Source organism: Gekko japonicus, unplaced genomic scaffold (assembly GCF_001447785.1).
Source record: "Gekko japonicus isolate JY-2015 unplaced genomic scaffold, Gekko_japonicus_V1.1 scaffold1282, whole genome shotgun sequence".
Lineage (NCBI taxonomy): Eukaryota > Metazoa > Chordata > Lepidosauria > Squamata > Gekkonidae > Gekko > Gekko japonicus.
Window position 1 is genome coordinate 413,675 of NW_015168687.1, and position 23,455 is coordinate 437,129.

At 46.0% G+C, this 23,455-nt stretch overlaps 1 protein-coding gene across 1 annotated transcript in view; it reads right to left on the reverse strand.

Moving 5' to 3' along the window:
• The window catches only part of ACSL4 (acyl-CoA synthetase long-chain family member 4), a 29,629-nt gene extending 12,669 nt beyond the window's left edge, over window positions 1-16,960 (reverse strand). The window contains exons 1-6 of the mRNA XM_015415429.1: window positions 16,549-16,960; window positions 15,662-15,839; window positions 14,432-14,541; window positions 13,367-13,505; window positions 7,528-7,678; window positions 4,519-4,642 (exon numbers count right to left, since the gene is read on the reverse strand). Of these exons, the coding sequence (XP_015270915.1) occupies window positions 4,519-4,642; window positions 7,528-7,678; window positions 13,367-13,505; window positions 14,432-14,541; window positions 15,662-15,839; window positions 16,549-16,899 (1,053 nt within the window). The 5' untranslated portion in view covers window positions 16,900-16,960. The remainder of the gene's footprint in view (window positions 1-4,518; window positions 4,643-7,527; window positions 7,679-13,366; window positions 13,506-14,431; window positions 14,542-15,661; window positions 15,840-16,548) is intronic.
• Window positions 16,961-23,455: the final 6,495 nt, after the last annotated feature.

A 23,455-nucleotide genomic window follows, 5' to 3' on the forward strand; every position in this document is an offset into this window, starting at 1 on the left:
AAAAAGAAATATGAGACAAGACTGAGGGACGGGAATTGGCAGCTGCCAGACCAGTGATGGAGAGAAGCAGGGGAGATTTAGACCACCTCACATATCGTCTCCTCGAAATGGTTTCCCAGCAAACTTCAATGATAACCAGTTTGGTGTAGTGGTTAAGTGCACGGAGGGAGAACCGGGTGTGATTCCCCGCTTCTCCACTTGCAGCTGCTGGATGACCTTGGGCAAGCCATAGTTCTGTCAGAGCTGTTCTCCCAAGGACAGTTCTGGAAGGAGCTCTCTCAGCCCCGCCTCCCTCACAGGGTGCCTGTTGTGGGGAGGGGAAGGGAAAGGAGTTTGTAAGCCACTCCGAGCGAAGGGCGGGGTACAAATCCCTTTCTCTCAAACCATTTTCATTAGAGGCCATTTATTTCAAATGTTATATCCCATCCCATCGCGTCAAAGAGGTTATCAAGGCAGCCCAGAAAATGAATCCGCAGTCCTCGGATCTCAGTGCAACGTTACTGAGAAAGATAGATAACAAGGTCCAGTAAGGTCAATGTGGGTAGCCGTATTATGCTTGTAATAGTAGAAAAGAGACAGAGTCCAGAAGAACCTTAAAGGCTAACAAAATTTGTGGCAGGTAGGAGCTTTCGTGAGTCACGGTTAGTCTTTAAGGTGCTACTGGATTCTTGCTCTTGTCTACTGTTAAAGGTCCAATAAGTGGCTGCAGAACTAGCATCAAGGATCAGATGTACTTGAGCACGTGCTCTTGATCTGTGCCTGGCTTTTAAGATCATTCCAGGAAAACGTATTGGAGCCTTTGGTGAAAGTTGTGAACACTTTGTCGAATGAGGGCTTTTTCTCTAGTCCTTTGAAAGAAACAGTTATGAGAACTTCGCTTAAAGTTTTTTAAGAGGCTAAGGATGACGCAGCCAATTATAGGCCAGTCTCCAATTTGCCATATGGGGGGAGGGTGGTAGAGCGTGCTGTGGCGGAGCGGCTCCAGGGGTTCCTGTATGACACAGCTCAGTCTGCCTTGATAACACAGCGCAGTATGACACAGCTCAGGCTAAGGATGACGCAGCCAATTATAGGCCAGTCTCCAATTTGCCATATGGGGGGAGGGTGGTAGAGCGTGCTGTGGCGGAGCGGCTCCAGGGGTTCCTTGTATGACACATACAAGGGCTAATAACCTAAGGAACATTTTATTTGGAACATTTGGCTGTACAACCTCAGATGAATATACAGTTGACCAGAGAGAAGTACCACTGGACATGTGATTTCACTGGAGGCTTCATTTGTATTTTTGTATTTCTTTTCCTTGCCCAGGGGTTAAACTTTGGAACAATTGATCTCTGGTCTTTATTCCATATTTTGTATATGTAGGATTGTATGTATTTTTGCACATCAGCCAATATGTTCTGTATGTATTAGACCTCTGAGGAAGGTCTGTAAAGGCCGAAACGCGTTAGGTCTATCTTATTAGCCCTTGTATGTTTTTATAGTTTTATATGAGGTATGAATGGGCCCTTGTTTGTTATTTTAATTTATGTTGAATAAACACACATATATATTTTTGTATATTTTATAATTAGATTTTTAGAGTTGGCCCCTTTCTATTCATGACTAACCTTTTTAGGTTCTGAATTCTAGGTTTAGGTTCAGTTTCCCCCCCCCCCCTTTTTTCTTCTTTGTCCTTACAGCTCAGTCTGACCCATTTCAGTCTGGTTTGTGGCCTGGGTTTGGAACCAAGATGGCTTTGGTTGCGCTGGTGGAGAGTCTACTCTTAAAGTTGGACAGACAGTCATCCCTGTTGTTATCGTTGGATTTATCAATAGCCTTTGATACAGTTGACCATTCCATCCTGTCAGCGATGCTGCCATGATATTTATGGGCAGGAGTGCATCTGCTTAACCTGTGTACCAACTGCTGCGGCATTCCATTGTTTTTTATTATCTCTGACCTTGTAGGCTGTCTGTGTAGTGTCTTCCCATGGATTACCCGTGGGATCAGTTTCGATTCCCAGCTTTGGCTTTATTCTCCCCCTGGTGGGAGTCAGGCCCGCTGGCCTAGGGGTTTGGGGGGGGGGGGGTGCACACGAATACCCTATATCCCATTATGCTTGTAGGAACATAGCCATTCCTAACAGTGACGATGTTACTGCCTCATAAGGTTATACTTTATTGTAAGAGCTATAAAGTATAACCTTATGATAAGCGTGTACTCCTTTGTTTGGCTGTGGAACCTGACACATCCTTATTGACTGGTTGGACTATGTAGCTGTGGTTAGGAGAGTGGCTCTTCTGTGGTTTCAGTCTCTTCTGTCGGATCAGACAAAGAGTTTTCACCTGAGGAGTAGAATCAGTGGGCTGGATTGTGTTGGGCCTCCCAAGTCACCCACGCTTTTCAGTACTGACATGCAGCCACTGAATGAAATAAACCCCGAGCTTCTGCAGTTAGAGGTCATTGATGACACAAATGCAGTTAGAGGTCATTGATGATGCAAATGACACCCCAACTGAAATCACACTATCTGAGCTTCCGGGATGCTTCCATCTCGGTTCTGAACCAAGGGTTTTCAGCCATGCCCCAGAGGCAAAGGCAGAACAAACTGAAGCTAAATCCAGACAAGACAGAGGTAATGCTGGTTAGGAAGGCAGATGCTTTCGGAGGAGTGGATTTGGCATTGGCAAAGCGGTTTAAGAACTTAGGGAACCCACCCTGGCTGTTTGGAAAAGCAGGCTGATGTGATGGCCATGAGCACCTTCTATCAACTGGGCTTGGTTTGCCAGTTCTCTCCTTTTAGATCCAGTTGACCTTGCCACACAACCATGGTTCATTTATTTATTTGTTTTATTGGATTTATATCCCACCCTCCCTGCATAGCAGGCTCAGGGCGGGTTCCATCAGACATAATAAACAATATACAACACACAAATAATTAAAACAATTAAAATGGCAATAAAACACAACAACACTCCTCTGGTACAAGTCATAGTTAAAGCCTCACAGATGCTATCTATTTCAGATTTTGGTCCTTGGATGGTCATGCAGGTCTGACCCACGGAGGGAAGGCCCAGTAGAGTGGGGGGATGTCCGCCGCCCTAACTAAAAGCCTGGAGGAAGAGCTCCGTCTTGCAGGCCCTGCAGAACTGTCAAAGGTCCCTCAGGGCCCTGGTCTCACAGGGGACCGCCTTCCGCCAGGTAGGGGCCAAGGCTGAAAAGGCCCTGGCCCTAGTCAAGGCGAGGTGGACGTCCCCGGGGCTGGGGACCACCAGAAGATGTTAGTTGGCATCTTGTTAAGCCCTTCGGGAATCATAGAGGATTTTATAACATCATAGCTGGACTACTCTTCACGCACTCTACATGAAACTGTCCTAACGTGAAATCCCAAAAACTACGACTGGTTCAGACTGTGGGAGCCTAATGGTCAGGGGTTGGTTTGGCGCAGTGCTGAAGTACGCGGACTCTAACCTGGGAGAACCGGGTTTGATTAAAAACCACGACTGGTTCAGACTGTGGCAGCCTAATGGTCAGGGGTTAGTTTGGTGCGTGGTTAAGTGCGTGGACTCTAACCGGGGAGAACCAGGTTTGATTCCCCACTCCTCCACTTGCAGCCACTGGACGACCTTGGGCAAGCCATAGTTCTGGCACAGCTGCTCTTGAAAAAGAGCAGTTTCTGTCAAGAGCTCTCTCAGCCCCACCTACCTCACAGGGTGTCTGTTGTGGGGAGGGGAAGGGAACGGAGTTTGTAAGCCGCTCTGAGACACCTTTGGGTAGTGAAGGGCGGGGGATAAATCCAATCTCTTCTTCTTCTTTTTAGTTGAAGGAAATGCATCTCATCCATTTTAAAGTCGCTACAATGATTGCTAGCTGGCTTCCAAGTTCTATTCATGGTGCCACATAAACTTCAAAGCCCTTCCCAGCCTGTCTGAAAGACTGTTTCTTCCCCTGTGTCCTTGTGCATCAACGAGAGTCCTCCGGTTGCCATCTTCCGGTTGTTCCCCTGCCCCCTATTTCTATAGTGGCTCTCACCTTGTAGAATGGGCTCCCTGAGAGGGGAGGGAGACACCATTTTCAGGAGGTTGTATAGATGTTTTATTTGCTAAAGCAAACCTAGAGATATAGCCTGCGAGTATTTTCTTTGGGGAAGAGGTTTTTACTGTATTGCACATTGTTTTAGTTTTGAATGCTAATTTGCCTTGAGCTGCAAGGGAAAACACAAAGTCTCACAAACAAACATAAACCAAATTCTTTAATGTGCCACAATACACTTTGATGTTTTGGCAACAATGCCCCCCCAAGAAGAAACACATATTGTTTAGCTAGTCCTCCAGTCAGCCCCACAGAGACAGCTTCAAGAATGCGTTCTTAGATGTTATCTTGATTATACTCTGCTGTACAGATCAGCACATTCTGTACGGTCAGCCTGAGACCATTAACACCTTAACAAGCTGCCTTTGGTGATAACTGCAAAGAATATAAAGCCTTCCCTCCTTGGTCAAAAAGCAATGAGGCAGCTCAACTTTATTCTCTCACCTGGTCTGAGAGCGTGAGTGGAGAGGAGTATCCGACCCTGCAGCCGTAAGTAATACAGGAAATTTCCGCTGTCATTTCTAAGACGTGAGCTAGAGGCAGGTAGCCAATGTAGGTGTCCTTGGGTCTAAGGAGAAAGCACAGTCTCACAATACAAAAACCCGTGGGCACTCAATGAAATCGCTGAGCAGATAAAGTACTGAGCAGTGCTAAGCAGATAAAGAACAGAACTTCTTCTCCCAAAGACTGATTAACAGATGGAATTCATTGCCACAGCAGGTGGCGGTGGCTACAACCATGGACAGCCTCAAGAGGGAATTAGATAAGCATATGGAGCAGAGGTCCATCAGTGGCTATTAGCCACAAGGTACCGATAGGAACTCTCAGTCTGGGGCAAGGGATGCTCTGTATTCTTGGTGCCTGGGGGAAGGGATCAACAGTGGGAGGGCTTCTAGTGTCCTGGCCCCACTGCTGGACCTCCTGATGGCCCCTGGTATTTTTGGCCACTGTGTGACAGAGTGTTGGACTGGATGGGCCATTGGCCTGATCCAACATTGGCTTCTCTTATGTTAGTGTGCTTCAGTAGAGCAATGAGGATATGCTGATGCCTGTGTGTGGACAAGGGCTTCGAAAACAGTGAAGGCCTGCTTTGACCCATGTTGTATACAAATAAACACATGAAGCTGCCTTATACTGAATCAGCCCATCAAGGTCAGTGTTGTCCACTCAGACAGGCAGCGGTTCTCCCCAGTCTCAGACAGAGGTCTTTCACATCATCTGCTACCTGGCCCTTTTAACTGGAGATGCCGGGGATTGAACCTGGGACCTTCTGCATGCCGGGCAGATACTCTACCACTGGCCCATGGCCCCTTCCCCATGCAAAATGCAGCCAGGCTAGTATTGCTTCAGATCATAGCCTTAAAATAACTGCAGTAGTGGACAGTGTTGTTCTCACGATTTCAAATCACTAGACTCCTTATAGACAACTGTTTCAACGCAAAACATTCCCTCTAGCTCAGAGGTGTCGAACTCATTTGTTATGAGGGCCGGATCTGACATAAATGAGACCTTGTTGGGCCGGGCCATGTGTGTCATAAAATGTAATGCCAGGCAGTGGAGATATAAACTTTATAAAGGACACAAACACTAAGGGCTTATTTTTTTTACTTAAAAACATTAGCACTCTTGCAATATTTTGCTTATTTAACAGTGTCTGATAACGGACACCTCTTGCTCTGAATTATTGCACCAAAACGTCTGTGATGTTGCAATCTTGAGTATGCTGTTCAGGTGAGTATCTGTAAACTACAAACTTACGATGATGCAGCAGCAGCAGAACTGGGAGAAGAAGCAGAAGACGGCCAGTTCCACTGTGGGCCTGACAGAAGCACTCCGGGGGGCTTATCCGGCCTCCGGGCCGCATGTTTGACACCCCAGATCTAACTGGTGGGAAATTTGGTAAATTTCTATTTCAAACTTGGTTCTGTTTCTCTCCTCACTCTCCCAACAATTCACTATATTGTCAAAGACAGAAACTTTCCCCCTTTTGAACTGGTGAAATCATGACAGTCCTGGGATGTGTTCTAATCTCCAAGGGCTGGCAAAGTAGCAACCACCACTAAAGGTAAAGGTTCCCTTGCTCGAAAGCCAGTCGAATCCGACTCTAGGGATGCGGAGCTCATCTCTGTTTCCAAGCTGAAGAGCCAGCGCTGTCCGAAGACATTTCTGTGGTCATGTGGCCGGCATGACTAAACACCAAGGCGCACGGAACACTGTTACCTTCCCACCTAAGTGGTCCCTATTTATCTACTTGCAATTTCTTGCTTTCAAACTGCTAGGTTGGCAGGAGCTGGAACTAGAGACGGGAGCTCACTCCGTCATGCGGCACACTCGGGTCTCGAACTGCTGAACTACTGACCTTCCACAGCCTGCAGTTCAGCGTCTTAACCACTTGAGCCACCGCAGCTCCACCAGTACATCAGCACAAATACTGCCCTCGCTCGGCCTTCCTACAGCACATCTTACGCAGTTTTTGTGGAACTTGTATGAGACACCCTGAAAAACCATCACAGTGTTCCCAGCTTGCATAACCAGCTTGTGCATTTTGAAAGACCGTTTTAGAGTGTGCGTTTTGTAAATGGTTAAGTGGTATTAATTATGTTTCTCCCCATTTTGTCAAGCACAGGAAAAGACTGAAGCAGAAGCATTGACTCTGTAGCGCCAGAGCTGCTCTCGCTACAATTGGGAAGCTGTACCGAAAAAACCTGTCCCGTGTTATAGGGCCCTAATCGACTAAGAGGAAAATAAAGTATTCAAACTGTGCAAAATTCATAAGTGACATTTCCATGATGACTCCCTATTTTTATAGGACATACTGACATGGCCTGCCCCTCCAATAGCTGAATATATGCCTCATACAGCCACACAGCATAATGCCCCCTGCACATCTGTAGAGGGCAGGGTATGTGGGCATGTAACTAAGCCACAAGGGGTGGTGAGAAGGGAGCTGACGGGCAGCTGAGGACAGACAGGTGCTGGCTGGCCCCTCCTTCTCCAGCTTCAGCAGACAGCAGGTGCCGTCCTCCATGAGAGCGGCTTGAGAAGGAGGGGCCAGGGATTGCCAGGCGGGACGGCCTATGGGGATTGCTTGGTGCTCAGCCCGCCTCCTTCTCTCCAGCCCAGGTCTGCTTCCCGTCTTCTCTCCCTCCTCAAGAGACAGGCAGAACAGAGCAAAGAAAGACTTTGTTTGCGGCCAACAACAGAGGCAGAAAGCGTGACTGCGTGGGCAGGGAGCAGGACTGCAGCCCTAGTCGTGCTCTAGACATAACAGCAACTCTTACTTTGTGCTATGACAAAAGCAGAGATCTTTAATTAGATCACTGTGTGGCAGGGGAGGAGGGAAGGAATGTTTGAGGATCTCCCAAATGTATTCATACTGCGGGTGAACTATGTTAAAGCATGCAAAAATGTCACAGAAAAGCAAGATTTTTAGGACAAGCAGAAACGCCTTACCCGAGTCCAGGTATTCGTTCACACTGTCCCGTCATTCCGGCTATCAGGTTTTTATGCATCATCATCACGCCTTTGGGCCTCCCGGTGGACCCGCTGGTGTACATTACTAGGGCCAGATCTGTAGGAAGAGGCCGGCTGGGAGGGATGCTTACTAGAAAAAGAAGGGCAGGCAGTGTAACAGATCAGCCTCGCTTGAAACGAAATAAAATAAGCTGCCCTTTAATAAGCAGTGTGAGCGATGACATTCTCTATATCAGGGGTCCCCAGCCTTTTTGAGCCTGTGAGCACCTTTGGAATTTTGATACGGTGTTGTGGGTGCAGCCCTTCCTTTCCTTTATTAACAACCAGCTCCAATGATCTGAGGTCTTGAGATGAATGTGGGTGCAGCCACAAAATGGCTGCCACAAAAGAGCTGCCACAGGAGGCGGAACGAGCCACAAAATGGCTGCCGCAGCTTACCTTCAGCCACTCGGTGAAGGATCCCTGTGCTGTGGTGGCAGCTGCTGCCAAAGCAACCTTCTTAAACATCTGCACAGCCCATCAAATCTCCAATAGCCAATCAGAAGGCCTGCTGGGCAAAAGCCCCACTTAGCCCCTCCCACTTTCTAAAAGACTTGGCAAGCGCCAGGAAAGTTATCAGCAGGCACTGTGGGGACCACCCTGCTCTAACTCTTCTGGTAACAAAGTGAATAAAGTAAAACATCATTCTTTTGTGGCATGACAAGCCCAGATTGACTGGGATGAAAAACAGACGTGATCCGATTTACATTCAAGGTACAAATTCTTCGATATAAGAAAGAGAAGGTGTGGGAGAATGGCGAAAAAAGGGGTTTGCCAGCATCCTCTCTCAGTGGGCTTCTCTGGATCTTCTCATTCAACCTACCCATCAGAAGAAGTGGGCAAATCAACAAGGATGGATGGATTGCCTTCATACAGTAATCTCAATCTAGCATATGTTTGGTTTGGGTAGGCAGTGATAGTACTTTGGACCATGGAGATGGGTATAAAGCCAAACACAGCTGTTGTGGAAATCTATAGCTGATAATCAAATTACACAGTCACAAGACTTTTTGGCTTTTTCAGTGGCCCTGGTAACTTGTGTGTTTCCCTTGATTTGCTACATTTTTTTTTTTTTAGAACACAACTGCAGATAAAATTTGCATTTTAATATACAAATAAAAATCAGACTTGTCAGGGCAATAAGTCAACCATGGAACTTGCAAAATCTTCTCTTCCACAAAAAAACCCCTTCATTCTCTTGCATAAAGAGGGTTTAGCAGGGGTCTTGTTGTAGAAAAAGAGCTGCCGGAGCTCATTAGCATAACTCATTAGCATAACTTATTTGCATATGCCACGCCCCCTGACATCACCGGAAGTGACAGAAGGCCACACCCCCTGACATCACCGGAAGTGTGTCAGAAGGCCCGGCTACTTACCCTCCTGCTTCATCCTCATTCCCAAACGGAATGAGGATCGAAGCAGAGGGCGGGGTAAAGAAGGGGCGGGGCTTCACCACGTGACCGCACGGCGCTCTTTATGGGACATTTTGACTAACTTGTATCCTGAATATGTTTGTTAGGAGTCCAGCAATTGCAAGTTTGACTTTCTTTTAAGACCTGGAAAACATGTAGGCTGCTGGTGGGACACTGAAGTCTGGGACCTCCAGGGGCAGCAGGCACAGGAACGAGACAGTGACACAGGAACCACTGAGGGGGGGCCTCAGTGCACGGATGAGACTGTGAGGTCAGGAGGAGGGGCTTATGCTTGGTAGGCATATTTGGGAGCAAGCCAAGCCTGAACAAAAATGAACTGGCTGCCAGCTTAAATGGCCTCTAAAGATGATTCACGGAGGATCAACCAACAGATACTAGCCAGGATGGCTAAACGGAAGCTCCCAGTTTACAGGCGGTTCGCCGCTAATACCAGCTGGAGAGGGACAGCGTGGGGTGGGGGTGGGGGGCAGCTATTAACTAAATGTGGACTCCTTGGAAGCATTATTATTATTATTACTATTATTATTCCTATTGCTATTATTTTCAATTTATATCCTGCACTCCCCGCAAGCGAGCTCAGGGTGGGTTACAGATCACATAAAAAGGTAACGGTAAAGGTTCCCTTGCTCGAAAGCCAGTCGAATCTGACTCTAAGGTTGCGATGCTCATCTCCGTTTCAAAGCTGAAGAGCCAGCGCTGTCCGAAGACGTTTCCATGGTCATGTGGCCGGCATGACTAAACACCAAGGCGCACGGAACGCTGTTACCTTCCCACCGAAGTGGTTCCTATTTATCTACTTGCAATTTCTTGCTTTGGAACTGCTAGGTTGGCAGGAGCTGGAACTGGGGACGGGAGCTCACTCCTTCATGTGGCACACTCGGGTCTCAAACTGCTGAACTACCGACCTTCCACAGCCTGCAGTTCAGTGTCTTAACCACTTGAGCCACCGCAGCTCCTACAGGTCACATAGGACGTGACAATAAATAAGTAAAATATCATGAATTATGAAGTTAGAAATTTAAAAGTCAAGAAAAACAATAATAACACCAGCATAAGGTAACAACACTAATAACAACACTAATAACAACACTAATAAAACCAGCCTTGGTAACCACACTATGATGTACTTCTTCTGAGTGGTGCCGATGATGTTGGCCACTGGACACAAGGCCTGGGCTGCCGGTAGGGGAGGCCGAGAGATGGAAGAATGTGGACGCCTCTGCCACCTCAACGAAAAGCCTGGCGGAAGAGCTCTGTCTTACAGGGGGGCCCCCATCTCACTGGGTAGCTTGTTCCGCCAGGCTGGGGCCAGGGCTGAAACCAGAAGGTGGGGCCAGGGACAAGGCTCTACGGGGCCCGTATGGGGAGAGACAGTCCCTGAGATATGCAAGTCCCTGGCCACATAGGGCTTGGAAAGTGAGCAGAAACATATTTTATTTATTTATTTATTTTTCGTATTTGTATCCTGCCCATCCCGTGAGTGGGCTCAGGGCAGGTCACAACATCTCAAATAATACAATAAGGTTTAAAAGACAATAAAACATTACATTATAAACATTTAAAATCAGTAGTTATAGCTGCTGATGCAAATTCTGACCCATTCATACTGATTGTTATGGCCGGTTCCTGGCAGATGGATATGGCCAGCAGTTGGGTGGGAGACGGCAACCTCGGGGGAGGGGGGGCATGTGTGGACGCCATCTGCCTCAGCCAAAAGCCTGGCGGAAGAGCTCCATCTTGCAGGCCCTGCGGAACTGAGTGAGATCCCGCAGGGCCCTGATCTCAATGGGGAGCGTGTTCCACCAGGTGGGGGCCAGGGCAGAGAAGGCCCTGGCCCTGGTCGAGGCTAGACGGACGTCTTTTGGGCCAGGGACCACCAGGAGATGTTGATTCCTAGAGCGTGAAGCTCTTTGAGGCGTCTACGGGAAGAGGCGGTCCCTTAGGTATGTTGGTCCCAGGCCGTATCAGGCTTTGAAGATTATGATCAACACCTTGCAGTGGATCCGGTACTCAACTGGCAACCAGTGCAGGTGGCAAAGCACATGCCGAACGTGAGCCCGCACAGGCGCTGGCGTCAGCATTTTGTACCAGCTGTAATTTCCTAATCAGTCTCAGGGGCAAGCCTGCGTAGAGTGAATTGCAGTAATCAAGCCTGGAGGTGACCATTGCATGGCTCACTGTAGCGAGGTCTTGGGGGGAAAGACAGGGCTTCAGTAGCCTGATCTGCCTAAGATGGAAGAATGCAGACCTGGCGACTGCGGCAACCTGGGCCTCCACGGACAGAGAGGCATCCAGTGTTACTCCCAGGCTCCTCACTGTCTGGGCCGGCACCAAAGGTGCTTGGCCACCGTAGGAAACTGGATGATGGAGTAGATGGGTCTTTGGTTGGATCCAGCAAGGCTTTTTTCTTATGTAACCCTCCAACCCTTCAATCCTTCATCTATATTTTAAGCAACTGGATACTTTCAGATACGCTGTAAGATTTGTTTGATGAAGTAAAGGGACAGAAAATGTCACCAAATTTTACAAGAGGCCTTAAGTGGATATGAAAAGACTTTTTCTATGGTTTTAAGTATCTGGAGTGAGAAGCTCATTTTCCAATATCTTTAAATATAAATATATTATGTGTAGCCTTGCTGTATGGATCAAAAAAATCCACAAAGCAGGGCCACCTGTGGGTACAACAGAGGTTTCTGCAAAACCAAGTGAATCCCTAAGATTTGTGGGAAGATCTGATATTTTTAAATGGGGAGGGGAGAAAATATAAAACAACCCTTTGATGAATGAGAAAGGAAAGGAAACAAGGGCAGGGAGGGGGGACAGAGGGGGATTCTCCTCCCCAACGCCTTGTGGGTCCCCTTCTTGCATGAGGCATAACCAGGGGTCCTTTCCTGTTGGAGCGCACTGGAGAGGTGCTCCGGCAGGAAGGAGCCCAGGCCCCGCCCCCCACTTGCGGAGACACTCGGGGGGATTTAAATGCCTCGGTTCCCTGCCCGATCTTCTCCAGGTGCCCCGCAGCCACGGGGCACCTGGAGATCAGGCAGGGAACCCAGACATGACTGCCTTTTCCCCTGAGTCTCTCCGCTTTTGTGGAGACTGGGGGGGGGGGATTTAAACTCATTTGCATAACTCATTTTAAACATGCCTGCCCTTTGTCAGGGGGTGTGGCATATACAAATGAGTTATGCAAATGCACCCCTGCACCTCTTTTTCTAGGAAATACCCCTGGGCATAACCAACATGAAGAATCCAGTCTGAAACTGGACGGTGGCCTGGCTGCTCACGGGACATGGAATGTTATTATATGCTACAAGACTGAACTGTTTTCTTACTAAAAAGTCATGTTTGCCTTTGAAATAGCAAACTATCCTTCTGGGGTGCCTCTTGATTCTGAAGTTTTCAATTTTTTATTTGCTTTGAGATCAAGGAGTGTTTATATATGATGTTTTGATTTCATTTTTCTGAAACATCTTGACATAACAGAATGTACCGAAGGGTTTGCCCTTCATTTGTTCCAGGTCTTCTTGTAACCTCTGTACAGCGTACGAAGGCCATTATGTCATTTTAACTCATTCGTTCCCTCTGGTTTGCTCTGCTTTAACTCACTTATGTTCCAGATCCTTAGCCCTTGTGAGAAGTGAAGAGCAATTTCAACAGTTTTAATTAAATGTTGGTTTATATACGCTCTTCTTCTTTCAGCACAAGGAAAATATTAGAGATTTCAAACTTCTCACTCTCGCTTGGTGGGAATCAGTTTCTTGCTTCTGCCTTTTGGTTTAGAGCTGACAAAGGCAGCACAGAGATTTAAGACTCTTAAAGGCGAAGCTATGGTGGCTCAGTGGTTAAGACGCTGAACTGCAGGCTGGAAGGTCAGTAGTTCAGCAGTTTGAGACCCGAGTGCCACATGAAGGAGTGAGCTCCCATCTATGGCTCCAGCTCCTGCCAACCTAGCAGTTTGAAAGCAAGAAATTGCAAGTAGATAAATAGGTACCGCTTCGGTAGGAAGGTAACAGCGTTCCGTGCGCCTCGGCATCTAGTCATGCCGGCCACATGACCATGGAAACGTCTTTGGACAGCGCTGGCTCTTCAGCTTGGAAACGGAGATGAGCACCGCAACCCTAGAGTCGGATTCGACTGGCTTTCGAGCAAGGGAAACCTTTACCTTTACCTCTAAAGGCTCTTTTAGTCACAAAGAGATTTAGTTCCAAAGTCTCCTGGAGTTGAATAGCCAATACAGACTGCCCCACTAACCAAGAGAAAAGTTTAACTTGTAAAATAAAACCTTGCTTATCTTATACACCAATGCACTGAAACTGTTACAGTACCCTCTCTATAGGTCTACTTACTGTTCTCAGGTCTGGCGCCGAGTTCTTCTATTGTCTGCATGCTATGGACCTCCAGTCTTTCAGAATAGTCTGACTTATTGATAGTCTTCTTGTCAACATAAATGATATGTTTGAGGCAAGTGATGTCTTGCAGTACATTCTGAGGAACAAGAAATAGTTAAGAGTGGACCGCGTAGACTGTAGGTTCTCAATATACAACCCACTTATTTGGACATATCCCTTCCCATCATAAAGACTTTGGAGAGTAACAGTATGCTAAAATATAATGTCCAGACTAAATTGGCATCCACCCATTCCTCCATCCCACTGTGGACCCCCATGTCATTCCTCAGGGTCCCCTATCTCCCCAAGAGCAGTGTTTTCTGGAGATCACTGGGCTGCAGTGGGAGGTAGAAAACGTCTGTACCACTGACAGAAAATTTAGTCTGGATCCAATGCACCCTCTCCCCCCCTACCTCTGAATACTAGCCATCAAATGCCTGCTGAAATGGAATTATCTTGTATTCCTTACAAAGGCTCCGGTCACACGGGCAGGAAACTGCAGGGGGGGGGGGAGCGTGGCTGTTTGCCCCGGGCAGGTGCAAGTGGAGGAGTGGGGAATCAAACCCGCACACTTAACCACTACACCAAACTACCTCTGAATACTAGCCATCAAATGCCTGCTGAAACGGAATCATCTTGCATTGCTTACAAAGTATGTTTAAGCTACAGCTGCAGCCAAAAATACTTTTATTGTTTAACTGGGCATCCACATGGTACCCATGGGTGAGACGCTGTCTGCTTGGTCAATTTCCAAGGATTTCCAGAATTACCTTTACAGAGAGTTCACGGACAACCTCACCGGCTCGGGTTCCAAAACCACAAGATGCGACTCCATGGCAAAATACGCACGGCTGCAATTCCCTTTCGCATCAAGAATTTCAGCATTGTGTTGGAATTAGCAGCAGACCATGTTTTCTTTAAAGCATGAGGTGAGGCCCTGCTATGGGCTACGCTGGCACATCCCACTGCCTCTGAGCGACGCTGATCTACTGTACAGAATTAAGGCACCTGGTCAGGACTTACCTTAAGTTTGCCTTCTAAAAGGTCTGTGCTAGTGATTAGATACGATGCTCCGGATTCATTCAGCCCATAGGTTACTGCCTCTTCTCCAAGGGTTGCGTATAAAGTAACGACTATTTAATAGGGGGGGAAAGTTTAAACAACAGGAACTGAAGCCAAATCTTATGCATCTGTATATAACACTTTTGTTGTTGTTCAGTCGCACAGTCGAGTCCGACTCTTCGCGACCCCATGGACCAGATCCCGCCAGGCCTTCCTGTCTTCCGCCGTCCTCTGAAGTTGGCTCAATTTCATGTTCGTTGCATCTATGACAACTATAACACTATCAGCAGTTTTATATGGGGGAAATAAGTGTTCAAGTTTTCCACTCTTTATACTTCACATATGTGTGACATAGCAGGACAATCTTCTCTCTGCCTGCTGAGTGGGAGTAGGATTGCTGCCAATTCCCCCTGTTTGAGAGCTACTGTAGGCTTGGCACCACTATCCAAGGTTCAAATGCATGCGAGACCCCATTCATACCAGCTGTGGCTGTTGTGAACAGTCACTGTTCTTCCGTGGTATATATTTGAGTTTGCAAAGGAATGCCACAATTCTGCTCTACTGCATGCATTTCATGGCTTTTTTTATGATGCTTGCATTTTCCCCTTCTTACTTTATAATAGGCATTATAATTTCTGCCAGATTAGAACAATACATCATGTATTTGATGAAGTAGGCTCTACTTCACAAATGTTTATGTCACAGTAAAGAACATTACATAAGAACGTAACAGAAGCCGTGTTGGATCAGGCCAATGGCCCATCAACTCCAACACTCTGTGTCACACAGTGGCCAAATCCCAGGTGCCATCAGGAGGTCCACCAGCAGGGCCAGAACTCCAGGAGCCCTACCACTGTTGCACCCCAAGCACCAAGAATACAGTGCATCACTGCCCCAGACTTAGGCTGCGGTCACACAAACTAAATTATCCACTTTCAGTGCACTTACCAAATGGATTTTACTGTGTGAACTGGCAAAATCCAGTTGGAAAGTCCACTGAACGTGGATTATTTAGTGTTTGTGACTGCAGCCATAGTGTTCCATCTATACCTTGTGGCTAATAGCCACTGGTGGACTTCTGCTCCATTAGTCTTTCCAATGCCAGAAGACTTTTTCTCACATCGGTAAACCTGTTGGATCACAGTGCTATTTTGCTCAAAAGCCCCCTTACTTTTCGAATGCGATACTCACGAGGAAAGTTGTATCGGAAACAGGTCTGGGCTGCAATGATCCATTCTGCCCGGGTTTCACAGAATATGGCAACTGTGCTCTTTGGTTTCAGTCCTATTGCAGCTAATCCGCTCCCAAAGTAGTCTACTTTCTGGTTCACTTCTTCATAGCTTAGCCATCTATAGTTTCCCAGGATCAGCTGGTCAGAGATTAAACACTCGTTTTGGTAAGCATTGAACTTGATCAGTACAGATCATCAACTATGTCTGAAATCTAAACAGTCACAGTGCTGGTCCAAAAGAAATTCATTCGGATACTTTATAACAAGTCAAGTATGTCTTCACTACAAAAGAAACCCCTGACCAATGAGGAATCTCTGCATCTCAAATGCTTCCTCTCCTATCGACAAAGCTTGTTCAACAAAAGGACATCCTTGAAAATATTTTAAAAAAACCCCTGACCAATGAGGAATCTCTGCGTCTCAAATGCTTCTTCTCCCTCTCTTATCGACAAATCTTGTTCCAACAAAAGGACATCCTTGAAAATATTTTAGGTCTCATCCATTTTACTAAGGCCCATTCCTAATGTACATGATGACACACAGTGCTACAGAAAGACAACTAACATTCAAGAGTGTCATATTTCAAATACCCGATGCCATGTCTGACTAAAACTTTAACGTGTTTATACGACAAAGTAGCAACCACAGACAATGCATCTAAAGTTCACATGTAACTTCTGCCACTGTGAAAACTTTCAAAACGTCACAAATGAATTATTACTTGTACATATATTTCAGTAGCCCTTTTATTAGTGCCCCTAGTTCTCTGGAAGTCAGATGCCCAAGAGGTATTATCGTCTCTCCCAAAAGTCTTAATGATTGTATTTAAAAATTCATAAATTATTACCTTTTTAAATACTTTCCCATTGGGCTGCATTTCATTCTCTTCACTCAGGAGCTCTCTTGTTCCAAGACAATCCTTTTTCCCAAACTTCGCAACAGCATGGTCAAACAATTTGTCCAAAGTGTCTGCTCCAGGAAAGTCTATAGTGGCTAGTGTCTCAAGATGGGAAATGGCTCGGTATGGGCTTCCAGGGTTTTCCGAGACGGGCTTAGCTTTTAAGCGCTTTGCCATAGCTTTTTTCTTCTTAGCATTGGTAAGAAAATACCATGGTATGAATACAAGGGCACTGTACAGAGATATCAATAAGTACACAGGGAGCAAGATAATGGCGTGGAGCTCTAGCTTAAGGTTCATAATGGATAGTTTTCCTTTTCCTTTTCAAGTCTGTTATTTGACTCCTGTCTCTTGAGGATTCCAAGTGTCTTAATTTTCGGAAGGCAAGAATGGAAGCAGCAGCAGCAGCACAAAAAAAGCAGAACGAAGGTTTAGGTGGCTCAACTTTAGCGTAATCACTGGAATGTTAGAAACATTTGGAAGCCATCGACAGCAATAGATTAATCGGTTGCTGAAGATCACGAGTAATCAACAAGCAGGGGAAAAATTAGTAACAATTCATTAGATTAAATCTTTCATTGCTTTCATTTCAAAATGCAGCTGCACTGGAGGCTGAAGGAACTGGTCTAATGCATTATGTATACAAGCAACCATTTTTAAAGGCCAAGACAAAACAAATATTTACTTCAAGATTCAAGTCTCTCTGTCCCAATTCAAATATTTTAAACCCTTTGAGAAGTACTCTGCCCCTAAAACGTTATACTTTTAATCTAGTTTAGCAATCTCGGCATTGCATCATTGTGGTCAAATGTCCACAGCCTTTTCCTTAAATATTTGTGGTAGGGGGGAAAGATTTATCAGGGCAGCTGTTTATAACTTTCAGTCTCTGTTTACAGGAGATGCTTACTTTTCCAATTTCTTGGCAGGGCCAAATATTGCACTGTTGAAACATTTATTGCAAAATGCTCCTACTGTTGATGGAAACATGGAGATGGGATCCCATGACATGCCTCCCGTTAACTCTGCCACTGGAGAAGTCTTCCAAAGAGAGGAAGGGGGCTTTGGAGCCAGCCCATGACCTTCAGCTTACCCAAGAACAAAACAGAGATGTGTGACCTTTTAGAAAACCATTCCAAATACATACTCCATGTATCTTATATGGAGGGAATTTCTCCTGTTTGGTAATAAGGTTGTGGTTTTAAAAAGCCTCTGGCGAAGCATTCTGGAATGGGTCCTGAACATGACTAACCATGTCATGATGACTCAATGGCCATGGGCTCTAGGTTTCAACAGGATTTTCTGGGGATGCAGAACACTGGTATCAAACAGTGCAGTAAACCATTCAATTCTTGTTTCAGTGGAGCTGGCACATGATTCTCCCACAAGACCCAGGGAGACCGACGGAAGCTGCACAGCAACACTGCCTGGTGGGTCGGGGCCCAACACACATTCAGTTAGGAAGGAGAATCACTTCAAGATGCATCTCTTTCTCGACCCCAGTTTCTATGGACCCCTTTTGTTAGAGATTACCTGTTAATAGCTCAGAGGCCTTGCTTGTGACGAATCCCCTAGAACGGCTATGGGCAAAAGGCTGGGCATCCAAGCCCCAGCTTTTTAAAGTAAGTGGCATGAATCTCTTCTGTAACTGCTGTTTTGATATTTTTATCCCAGTTAATTCAGCACTCCAGCAGAGGCACACCGGACGCAGAAGTGTTAATACTACGGTTAAAGAAGGACACTGATGAAATATTACGTAACAGAAAAGCAGACCCGGAGGGAGATTTCTCAGAATTTGCAAAAGCTCAGAGGCATGCAACGTAACAAGAGCACAGGACCCCACACGCTTTGTATGCTGACGTGTTCAATTGAAGCCCAAAGACATCACTGTCATCAGGGAAAGTGGCTTCAGAAAGGGGGGGGGGGTTAAGACCAAGGAAGCAGTGATGGAGAGCCCAACTCCTTCCATGCCTGTTGTTTCGGTGCTTCATCCTGCCCACGGCAGCTCTTTCTACCCCCCCCCCCGATCCTGCACCCCCAAAATACAATTACACATTTGAAACAGCACAGGTGGCAGAGGGTGGTTTGTTGAGGCCAGCCGCAGCAGACAAGGAACAGAGGGAGAAAGATTAGGTGCTCCTTCCTCTGTACGATTTCACCTGTTCAAACCATCCCTTCCTAAAGTAGCTTTTGTGGAAGTCGGGGAGGGGGGGGGAGAAGCTCCCCTCTTCAGATTCATCTGCACAGGCTCACCTGTAAAGTGCAGTAAGGTGCTTGACACTGGCAGGAGCAGACTGATAAGACAGCTCACCAAAGAGTTAAGTGTGCGGACTGTAATCTGGGAGAACCGGGTTTGATTCCCCACTCCTCCACTTGCACCTGCTGATGTGACCTTGGGTCAGTCACAAGCTTTGGCACAGCTGTTCCTGAAAGAGCAGTTTGTGTCAGAGTTCTCTCAGCCCCACCCACCTCACAGGGTGTCTGTTGTGGGGAGGGGAAGGGAAAGGAGTTTGTAAGCCGCTCGGAGACTCCAAGTGAAGGGCGGGATATAAATCCAATCTCTTCTCTTCTCCTTCTGCCATTTCTATTCAGAAGGAATGAAATCCCTGAAATTAACATAGACTGCCTAAGTGTAAATGGCCATTCCGTATTAAGGCTGGCAGCAGAACTGCACCCTCTGCGAATTTAAGGCCGGGCTAACCCCAAATGACTCAACCTTCCTGACAACTAAAATGGAAAGGATGGCACATTTTACTTTCCTTCCCCATCTCCAAAGGCTCAATACTAAAAAAAAAAAACCCCACAGAACTGTGTGTCTGGGCAGTGCTACTTTCCTAATTGATACGAACTACGGTAAAAGGCTTTCGTGGCCTCTGTACTGGTGAAACCAAATTCCTGGCATCAGAAAAGTGGACATGTAAAACTAACACCTGCCCTGCGGATATGTTTCTATCTGTTTTATTGATTTGCACCCCGCCTTTCTCCCCAGTGGGGACCCAAAGTAGCTTTCAGCCTTCTCCTCTCCTCCATTTTATCTTCACAACAACCCTGTGAGGCAGGTTAGGGTGAGAAAACATGACTGGCCCAAGGTCACCCAGCGAGCTTCCATGGCACCAGTGGAGATTTGAGCCTGAGTCTCCTAGATACTAGTCTGACCCCTTTTTTTTTTGTATTTTTACATGTGTGTGTGTGTGTGTGTGTGTGTGTGCGTGTGCGCGCGCCTGTGCCTGGAAGTCATGGCAACCTCTGGTGACTCCTACTGGGGCATGAAGGACATTCAGAGAAGTGCCTTGATAGCCGGCCTCTGCCTTCCAGCCCTGGTATTCTTTGGAGGTCTCCCATCCAAGTACTTGCCAGGGTCAGCCCTGCTTCACTTCCGAGATCTGATGAGATCAGGCTTGCCTGGGCTATTCAGGTCAGGGCTAGTCCGATACACTTAACCACTATACCACACTGGCTTTTAGGATTTGATCTCACAATAACGTATCCACTTTAGAAGAAGAAGAAGAGAAGAGATTGGATTTATCCCCCGCCCTTCACTACCCAAAGGAGTCTCGGAGCGGCTTACAAAGGCCTTTCCCTTCCCCTCCCCACAACAGACACCCTGTGAGGCAGGTGGGGCTGAGAGAGCTCTTTTGAGAACTGCCCTTTCAAGAACAGCTCTTTTCAGAACTATGGCTTGCCCAAGGTCATCCAGCAGCTGCAAGTGGAGGAGTGGGGAATCAAACCCGGTTCTCCCAGATTAGAGTCCACGCACTTAACCACTACACCAAACTGGCTTTAGTGTTTTCTGCCTGTTTAAAAAAAGCAGAATTTAATAAGCCCAAGTATTAATCATAGCAGATCACTGAGTGTGCGCTACTACAGCCCATTAAGCAGTGGTAAACCAGCAATTCTACATACACTAAATTCTCTGCTCTTTCACACGTTATTCCACCTGAAGTTTCAGGCAGCAGCGCTTCAGGGCTAGACTAGGAATGATACGTAACATCATTTACATTAAAGCCATGACTTTAAAACAGTAGGTGTCTCTGATATGCTTCCAATTAGTATTTTACAGCAATATGCACATTTTTCAGAAAGACAGTTGGGTCCATGGACCAGTTCTGCCAATGGCAGCATATTCCCCTGGTGCAAGGAGCTTTCCTCTGTTGCAAGAAGCCTGTTGCAAGGAAGTGCTACCATTAATAGAACAGATTCAGAGGATCCAACCCATGGATGTGATTCACTAGTATGCAGTGTTTGTAACAAAGGCATATTTCGTATCTTAGAACAATTCAGTTAAATGCCGATTTAAAATATCAAAATGAAATACCTGTTAGCTATGACACTTACAGTGTTCCCAAAAGAAATTATGAGATTGTCTTCTCAGTTATTTCAATCCAAACGGGCACACGGACTGTTTATGGATCTAGGTTAAAAAGAAATGTTATCCAAAACTGAGCATCTGTCAGACTGCTATGTAACATCATAAAAAGCATATTTATCTGCAGATTTCTGTTTTTTTAAAGAGAGACAGACATTATGAACAGACTCCCTACAGCAACAGAACCGTACTGTTAAAATATAGAGGAAGATCATGTTGCTCAACAGGTTGCCTGCCCCCCCCAATCTTGGAGAGGGTGGAGACGTGAATGGGAGAGACTGACTCCCCCCTACGCTCCAGCCCTAATCCAAATCTCCCTCGGTTGTTTCTAAATGGAATTTAAAATGTTGAGATATCCAGGCACAGTTCCCTTGCGTTATGTCAAGCTGAGACTAACAGAATTACCTGTACCCAGGCACTGAGATGTTAAACTGTTTAAGACCCCTGAACAAGTTCTAAATAAACTTGTATGTGCTGTGAAGCTATTCTCAATAAAAAAGCACCCCAGCAGAGTAGCTATGCGGCCTAAGATATACAGTAGCAATGCTCTTCCTCGGGCTACAAAATACAACGTCACCCACACATTCTCCTAGTACAGAAGAAGAAATGCGTCTCTTGAATCTGCATAAACAGACAGTAAAGTAAAACTTCTCAACTTTCTCTCGTGTAACTAGTTGTAGTTTCTCATTTTCTACTTAAGAATATTTTACCTCATCAAGTCTCAAAGAAAAACAATGGAAGTCAATACTCAGGTGAGAAAATATCTAGCCGCAAAAAAATCACAGTGGTTCTCACCAATGTTCCCTCTAAGCTGTGGAGTCTTGTGAGCCAAAATTCTACTTTGTGAGCTCCTGGCATTAAAGTTGTGAGCGAGTGATTTGGCTGCTGCACAAATGAGTTGGCTCTGGAGCCCTCCTTCCTGAGCTAAGACAAAAATGTGTGAGCCGGACGCTAAAAAACTGTGAGCTGGCTCACACTAACTCAGCTTAGAGGGAACACTGGTTCTCACATACATCAAGGGATATCAGAGCAGGAGAAGGAAGGGGCTGCAGTTTAAATGCAAGATACCATTTTTGCTTCTTTTCAATAATACTTTAGTTCATCTTTATATGCCAATGGCTGTAATTGGTTTCTACACTCCTGCCCTTATCACAGAACCTTAATTTTTGTGTGTTCCCCATAATCTTGGCTCGCTCCGAAGTGATTTTTTTCCGCCAAAAGTTGCTAGAGGTAGTTTTGGGAAGGTGCAAAAGAAATATTGCTTACTAATTAATTATCTCTTACTACTTCTGGCATTACTAATCCATGGACTCACAAACAACCAATGGTTTGGCAACCAGACAGCAGTTTGGGCCCAGTTCCCATAAACCTCAACAAACCCAGTTCTCATAAACCTCAACTAGTTTATTACTTGAAATGGCAGATTCAAGAAGCCGGTTAAAGGGGGGGTGAGGGGGGGGACAAGCTCAAGGTCTGCTGCTTTTGTACTTCCTACAGTGATCCCATAACAGCTAAACACAGTCAGAGACGAGAACAGTGTGTTCTCAGAAGAACTGTTGCTATAACTGGTGGGGACTGAAGAAAATGTTATACTTGCAGGGCATACATTAAAAATAGCTAACCTAGATTAATGAGCAACTTTCATGTATTTGTAGGGAAATAACTCAGTTAAGAAACAATGATCAATCGGTTGACAGAGTTTTGATAAAATCAATTCCATCTGCGCATGCATTAAATCAACATCTGAAAGGAATTTTTTTTTAAAATCCAGGCATATTTCCCAAGAACAGAAAGAGCACATCCACCCACCATAAAAAAAAAAGTTAAGAACAGCCCGAATCAGACAAAACAAACATCCCGTTTCCTAAACGTCACCAGTGATGCAGTTCCCTCCCCCATACATGGATGTAAGAACTGTCTGGATTGCACCAAATGTGAATTCTGCAGAGCAGGCGGCGGCGGCAACAGCAGGGGCTGGAAAAGTATTTGAGTCACTTTGTAACTGAGAATCTACAATAAAGAATGAATAGACTTCCAAGAAACAAAACCAAGAGTCACTCACATTTATTTAGTCCTGGTACAACATTCTGTTCGCAGAATTACACTGTCTGATCTCTCTGTCTCTCTCTCTCTCTCTGTCTCTCTCTCTCACACACACACACACGTGTTGCTCTTGCTTAACTGCAAACTCCACTAAATGGTACCATGGCCGGTAAGACTTCATGTGGTTCTTTCTTCAAATTTACCGGGTGTCCATCTCTTTAAAGACACAGCCTTCTCACTTCCTGCTGGGCATGAGCTTTCTAAACTGTACAGGCTGGCTTGGTGACTAGAGTATCCGCAGAGGTGAGGGGGTCACTTTTTTGAATGGAGTCTGGAATTTTTATGGCTTGAACTTGATGCCCTAGTATTTCAGGACTGAAAAAGTAATGAGAGTTACTTTTTGAAAATGGATTCACTGAAGTTAAAGAACTGGACCCAAGAACAAACATG